General features: G+C 43.7%; 1 protein-coding gene across 3 annotated transcripts in view; it reads left to right on the top strand.

The window, feature by feature from the left end:
• Positions 1-7231, top strand: part of ARMC2 (armadillo repeat containing 2) — a 210611-nt gene that overhangs the window by 152194 nt on the left and 51186 nt on the right. For all 3 annotated transcript variants that reach the window (XR_002097939.1, XM_019520123.1, XM_019520124.1), the window contains exons 15-16: positions 2280-2393; positions 5836-5968. Coding sequence is in view for 2 of the 3 variants with exons in the window: in XM_019520123.1 (XP_019375668.1) it covers positions 2280-2393; positions 5836-5968 (247 nt within the window). In the remaining variant the exon portion in view is untranslated. The remainder of the gene's footprint in view (positions 1-2279; positions 2394-5835; positions 5969-7231) is intronic.

Raw genomic sequence — 7231 nt, 5'->3', positions numbered from 1 at the left:
CACCCCCCCCTACTGCTCAAGCAGGGATCTCCCCCTCCCGCCCCTCTCCCATGGCAGGGACCCCAGCAGAACAGACCCAAGCCAGCATCTGGCCATGCCCCCCCTTCCCATTCTAGCTAATGCTGAGAGCTGTCTTTGTGTGTCTCTCCGATTTCACTGGAACAAAGGCAGACAGAACAGTGTCTGCTTAGAGCTAGATGCCAGTGGCCTGCAACTGCAAATAAACCCTGCAAATAAGAAGTTCTTGAACCTAATGAGAGAGATGCATATTTTCTTTCGTAGGGCTTGAGCAGCGAGCTGGGGAGGGGGAAGCCTGGCAAGGGCTGCTTCACCCTCCAGGCACTCTCTGGCTGGGGACTGTGCTGCCCTGGGTGGGAGTCTAAACCCTTCTCTAATCATAGCGTCCTGCCAGGGCCTGGCGACATCCCCTCTCAGCTCAGCACTGTGGAAGGGAAGGCAGGGCTCATTCTAGCACCCCCGCAACTTCTAGACTGAGCCACTGCAGACATGTGCCTGCATTTCCTGATTCAAAAGTGAACGTCTATCCACTTGCAAATCAGTTCACTCTCTGCAGGTTAGACTAACCTGCAAATATTGAATCAATTCAGGCTCAGACCTTTTGAATGTCTGTCTCTAGCCAGGATAATGCTACCTCAGATTTTCATCTCTTAAGATGGGGCTCTTTTAAAAATGCTTTTGTTCCCATGTTTGTAACAGTATTTTAGATTTCATTATGAATTCAATTCTGCAAGTCTGTTTGCTGAGCAGATGGCTTTGCAGAACCATAGAACATAATAGAGTGGTGGAAATACAGATTGAAAATATCCTAGAGCCAACGATGCCCAAAAGCTATTGACCAGAAGCTGAATTCCACCTCTCTTCCATACTACAGGCTGCCTTTTCTAATTGTCAACCGTTTTTACCTACTGCTATCTCCCTGGTTGAATTGAGCAGTTTGTAGGAGAGTTAAAGCACTTTTAGCCAGAGGGTCAACAAGTTGCTTCTCCTAGGAAGCATTTTAAGAAATGTTGCTGCTTGATGTAGCTTGGGTGGATTTTGGAGAAAAAAGATTACCACTTCAGAACTGTCTGAATCAAGTTTAACCCAAGTCTGGCAACAGCCAAAGGAATGAGAGGGAAGCCAACTACTTCTCTTTTCTCTGTGGCAAAAGTATAGATGTCTATTATGTAATCCCTTATGTATTGAGTGACAGTCCTAGTGGCTCCATCTTTCATCATGGAGGCTTTCTGTGAAGGTTGATGAATGATGGAGCCTGCAGTGCTCCATCACTGTGCAATGAAATCTTCTAGGGCAAATTGCCCCTTCCAGGCAATGGTGGAGACCCAGCTGTTTCTTCTAAAAATACAGGAATGTCATGCAACCTACTCAATATGAAGTTAACAGGGTAGGGAGGTGGCCAGCAGGAAAAGCCTTCAGATAAATTTCAGTGTCAATAAATTGTGTTGGCTGTATTTGAGTTGATGCTTTGTATTTGTAAATATAATTATATTGTAATAGATAATGGTTCAATAAGACAGAGTTCTGTTATTCTTAATAAACTTCCATTGCCATCAGTAGGAATATGGTTCAAGTAAGGGACTCATTTAACATCATCCTCCATTTCTGTCAGCAAAGCCACCATCATTTCTGCCCAATTTGCTTACTATCTTTGACTCCCTTCTGCTTCCCCTCCACAGACTAATGTTATCCCTAAATCCTGCTGTCTTCCCTACGGAGTATGTCCAAGATCCATCCACTCCTCTTGGTTCCTTCTGCAGAAACCTCTGTCTGAACCCAGCCATTTCTCACTTTGTGGCAATCACCTCTTCTCTGCCCTCTACCTGTGCCTTTTCTATCTCTTCAGCCATGCCAGTCTTCCAATCTCTGGCAGAACTGGGGATAGCAATCTGATTTCCCCAAAATATGCTAATTTAACAGCTCCTTTTGGTTCTAAATCCATTCCTCACCAATCCTTCTCTAGATCATTCCCAGGTCTGCAGTGAGCCAGTGTACCACATTTCTCTACCCATTGAAATAAAAACCATTCCAGGAAATATTGACTAAGCAGATATTCAAACAATGGAATAACTTGTACATATGCTCATGCTTGCCACTTCATTTTTTTGTGTCCCATCCTACATTTACGTGTTCCATTTTGTTTGTAAATCCGTCGGCAAAGAGGTTTATCCTCACGTTTATCTGTAAAGAATGAAGCATGCATTTTGTGCTATATATAAGTAATGGTAATTGTACTTTTCTGTTTCTCTGTAAATCAATAGTGCTTTTAAAACTGCTAATGAGCAGCAATATGGATGGAATTCTGGAGGCTGTGAGAGTCTTTGGTAATCTTTCCCAGTACCATGAAATCTGTGACTTCATTGTGAAGAGAAAGAGTAAGTTCCTATTGCATAAGTAGTGATGCTTTTTAACCTATTTAAGTGGATGCTTATAATTCTAAACATAAGCAAGCAGTCTTAAGAGGTTTGACTTAATGTAGAATTGAAAAATCCAGTAGCCAGAGTACCAACAAGAATAATGAGTCCACTTTTACTAGGGTGTTATTGACCTCAAGGTTACTTGAGGGGGAAAGTGCATTGAAACTTGTTGCACAGAAAAAAATGCAGAAAGTATTTTTTTCTTTTAAATTATTATAAACAATTTTGAAATTTCTTGCTAGCTCTTCCTTAGCATCCACATTATTGATTCTGTCAGCAGTGATTCAGTATAATAAAATAAAATGTAAATATTTTTAAAAGTTTAGATTTACAGGACCCTGATTTTTGTATATGACTATGCTTCAGGTGTTCATTTGTATACTTTCAAAAACATGTAATGGCCTCATTAGAAGACAACAAAAAAGTATAAGGGTAAGACCCCCCCGCAGTAGTCTGTCATTTTTTCCTTTTGATGGATGAGAAACCCTAGAGCAAATGACAGCTCTTTCGCCATCCAGAGAAAGTATCTTGTAAAAATTTAATTACTGCCACTTCTCTGTAATTTTCTTGTGTTATGACATCCATGGACTGATCTAGGATTTTGAAAAGGGGTGCAAGTGGTGTGGTGAATTATTACATATAATACAACATATATTTTTCTACAGTCAGAGAGAAACTAGTCTGCTAAGGGTCCGTACTATATTTTTTGGTTTAAGAGCAAAGCAAAAAACAAATGTAACTATTGCAATGTGTACTAATTAGCTAGCTTAATATATAAAGTATTAAAAAACAGAACAACCTAGGCAAAATAGTATAAAAATATTGTTTTATTGGTCATGTGGTCATTATAGTTAAATGTACATCTCTTAATAAGATTCATAATACAATACCTAGCCTTCTTGAGTATCTTGACAGTACTTCCAACACTTCGCTGTCAATCATTTCCACACTTGAGTAAAGGTTTTTAGCTTGAATTAAACAGTCTGCAGGGATAACTAACCAAGAATAACTAACAGACAGCAAAATTGAAGAAGAAAGGATAGCTTGATTATTGGAATATCAAAATCATTAAAAAAAAAGAGAGAGGTGGGTTCATTAACTCTAGAGTGGAGAGAGATTAACAGGAATCAGATGCATTAAAATGAGGCATGGATTCAGTTGGCTCCCTCATCACTGCCTGAATTGAAATGCTGCTGCCTCTTCCAGGCAGTTGGTTTTTAAAGTTTGGGTGGAACAGGAATCAAAGGGGGGGTGCCACTGTAACACCGCTGCTACCCTCCCCCACCCAGATCCACCCCTGAGGACATCTCCTTTCGAGCTGTGTCTTGAAGTGTTCAGAGATCTCATTCCTGCTGAGGGTTAAACCTGTATTTTCAAATGTGGTACCTATTTTTAGGCATCTATATAGGTGTTTTGATTTTTTTTCAGAATCAGTGAGGACCTTTAGCTCAAACTGAAGTAAAGGGGAGTTCAGTACCTCTGAACTCATATACTTATGTGTAGGGACCTACTCAAATCACATTTTCATGGAAACCACAAAAAATGGCGGTTTCTGTGAATACTGCGAAAAACAGCAGTTTCCACAATTTTGTATGCAGTTGCCAGAAAAAAAAACTTACTAAAAATAAAATGCTAGCTCCCCAGTGGGAGCCAGTGGCTGCTGTGGCCTGGCCTCGCAGCCCACTATGGGGGGAATCTGCCAGGGCAAAGGGGAGCAGCCAAGATGGCAGCCACTTCCTCCACTGCTGATTGGCTGAGGGCTGCCTTTCATGCAGCCCCACCCTCTCCACCAGTCAGCAACAAGGGGCAGGGCCATGTGAAGGACAGCCCTCTACCAATCATCGGCAAGAGGCAGAGCCACTGGGGCCCCTCAGCCAATTAGTGGCTGGGGGGAGGGCAGGCACTGTGATAAGCCCATGAAAATAGCAGTGAGCACCAGTATTGGCCCATGAAATTGCCTATCTGTCGCTTCAATTTGGGTAGGTGCCCAAAGTTGTTTTAAGTTAACTTTATTTTAGGCATCTGAGTTTGAAAATTTTCCCTAGAGTACATAAAAAGGTAGCAACACTAAATAAATATAAACTAAACAATTATCTCACTTTCAATTTAGCCAAAGCATTAAAATATACCAAATAAATATCCAAATACTAATACAAATATTAATGAGAATTCCTTTAGGGAGATTAGAGAAATCAGTGTTCAAGTGACCAATATGTGGTAATGACCAATATCCAGTATCCTTAGGTCAGGGGTGGGCAAAATATGGCCTGCAGGTTGGATCCAGCCCGCCAAATGATTGTTTCCAGCCTGTGGCTGCCCCTGCAGCACTCTGCATAGGGCTGAGCTCCAGCTGGGACACCAGCCACGCACCTACCAACAGTCCCAGCCCTGGCTAGTGTGCACAGCTTCCTGGTGAGGCTGCTCCTGCTGCCGCCACAGCCTCCTGGGTACTGCTTAGCTCTCCCTGCCTCCAGTGGCAGCTCCTCTTCCTCTCCTCCTCCTGCCCTTGCTGCACCATTCCAGGCACCAGATAGCGCAGGGAGGAAGCTGCCCCAGCATGTGGGGTTACAGCTACAGCTCCTGGCTGCCTTCCATCCACTCTGCCTGCCTGGTGAGATAAGCATATTTGTTGCTATATTTACACTACCTTTGGGCAGTTGAGTGGGTAGATGGCAACTCCACTGGCAAGTTGTGCATGCTGGCCAGTGCGATTGGTGGGTGTGGGCAGAGGCACAATGCGGGCTGCCCTGGGTGGGGCTCAGCCCCATGCAGTGCACCATGGAGGGCAACCATGGTCTGAATGGGGGCGTGGGGAGGAGGACAGGCCACACCTGCACTGCACCACCTGGGCGAGTTCTGCGGCACATGCCCCCTGCCACCTCTTCCTTCCCCCGCCCTGGCCAGCTCCTGTGACCTAGCACACAGGCAGCCCCTCGCACACCACCCCCCACCCCGCACACACAGTATACAAGAGTCAGACTTTATTTTGAGCTATTATTCAATCATCTCTATATACACTACTCAAAAAACCATAAATCATGACACAAATATATTTTGAAATAAAATTAAAATATAGTAGAGATTTGATTTTTAATATATGATGTGGTTTTTTTTTATCTGTAATTTGTTAAAATGATATCTTCTGAAAGATTTTGTGTGTGGCCCTTGACAGCTCACCAAAACTCGTTAAGTGGCCTGCCAGCTGAAACAATGCCCACCCCTGCCTTAGGCAATTCTAGCAACATTGAGCTAACATGGTATCAGGTAACATTTTCAGGTGGTTCTGGCTCCTTCTCTGAGCATACAAATTTAATAAGTGTATTGTTCCATTTGTATAATGCCCTTTGTAATCCACGCCCATCTTCTTGGGGGTAATTTTGTTTCCTGCTGTACAATCCAGTCTACAAGTTCATGATTGCTTTGCTCGATGCCAAACATCAAGATGTATGCTTTTCTGCCTGTGGAGTTCTGCTTAACCTTACTGTGGATAAGAACAAACGAGGTATACTGAAGGAAGAAGGAGGAATTAGAAAGTAAGTTTCTGATCAAGGTTACAACAGGTCATGATCACAATAATGTGACTTCAGATCATGAGTATGTTATAATCAGCTGTTCTCTCAATCTGCTGTGGTTTCTGCATTCTCTGGAGTTTTTGCAAGTGCTGTCCCTCAGTCAGCATAAGGGGGTATGCAGATGATCTGATATTACAATTTTGTCAAATTATCATAGTTTTAAATTCAACTTCCAAATAGAGGAAATAACCAAGCATTCTTTTTTCCTTACTTGGTTTGCTTTTTGGGTAATTAGATGTCACTTCAGGTTGAATTAGATGGCCATCAGAGTCCCTTCCAACTCTGTGATTTAGGGTTTACTCTGTGCTGCCCCATAGTAGGCTTGAGTTTGATTGTTTGGGTTCAGTGATTTGATAGACTTCATAGATTTCATAGACTTTAGGGCTGGAAGGGACCTGGAAAGATCATCGAGTCCAGCCCCCTGCCCAAAGGGCAGGAAGTCAGCTGGGGTCATAGGATCCCAGCAAGAAAAGCATCCAATTTGCTCTTGAAGGTGTTCAATGTAGGTGCTTGAACCACCTCCAGTGGCAGGCTGTTCCAGACTTTGGGGGCTTGGACAGTAAAGAAATTCTTCCTTATGTCCAGCCTGAAACGGTCTTACAGTAATTTATAACCATTCAACCTCGTCATCCCTTGAGGCACTCTGGCGAACAAACGTTCCCCCAAGTACTGGTGGTCACCCCTGATAAACTTATAGTTGGCCACCAGATCACCCCTGAGCCTGCACTTTTCCAAGCTAAAGAGCCCCATGGCTCTCAGCCTGTCGTCATATGGTCTGTTTTCCTGACCACTGATCATGCGCGTGGCTCTTCTCTGGACTCTCTCAAGCTTCTCCACATCCTTTTTGAATTGTGGAGCCCAAAACTGGGCACAGTACTCCAGCTGCGGCCTCACCAAGGCTGAGTACAAGGGGAGAATGACATCCCAGGATTTGCTTGAGAAGCATCTATAGATGCAAGCCAATGTTTTGGTCGCTTTATTAGCCACAGCATCACATTGCAGGCTCATGTTCATATTGTGGTCAGTGATAACCCCCAAGTCTCTTTCTTCCGTAGTGCTAGCCAGCGTAGCACTGCCGAGCCTATAAGGATGCTGCAGGTTTTTCCTCCCAAGGTGGAGAACCTTGCATTTTTCAGTGTTAAACACCATCAGGTTCTCATCCGCCCATTTGCTGAGCCTGTCCAGGTCAGCCTGGATCGCCCGCCTGTCTTCAGGTGTGGATGC

This window comes from Gavialis gangeticus, unplaced genomic scaffold (genome assembly GCF_001723915.1).
Source record: "Gavialis gangeticus isolate Ggan-Ray unplaced genomic scaffold, GavGan_comp1, whole genome shotgun sequence".
NCBI classification, from domain to species: Eukaryota; Metazoa; Chordata; order Crocodylia; family Gavialidae; genus Gavialis; species Gavialis gangeticus.
The sequence above is the reverse complement of the archived record's forward strand: the minus strand, read 5'-3'. Positions and strand labels throughout refer to the sequence as shown.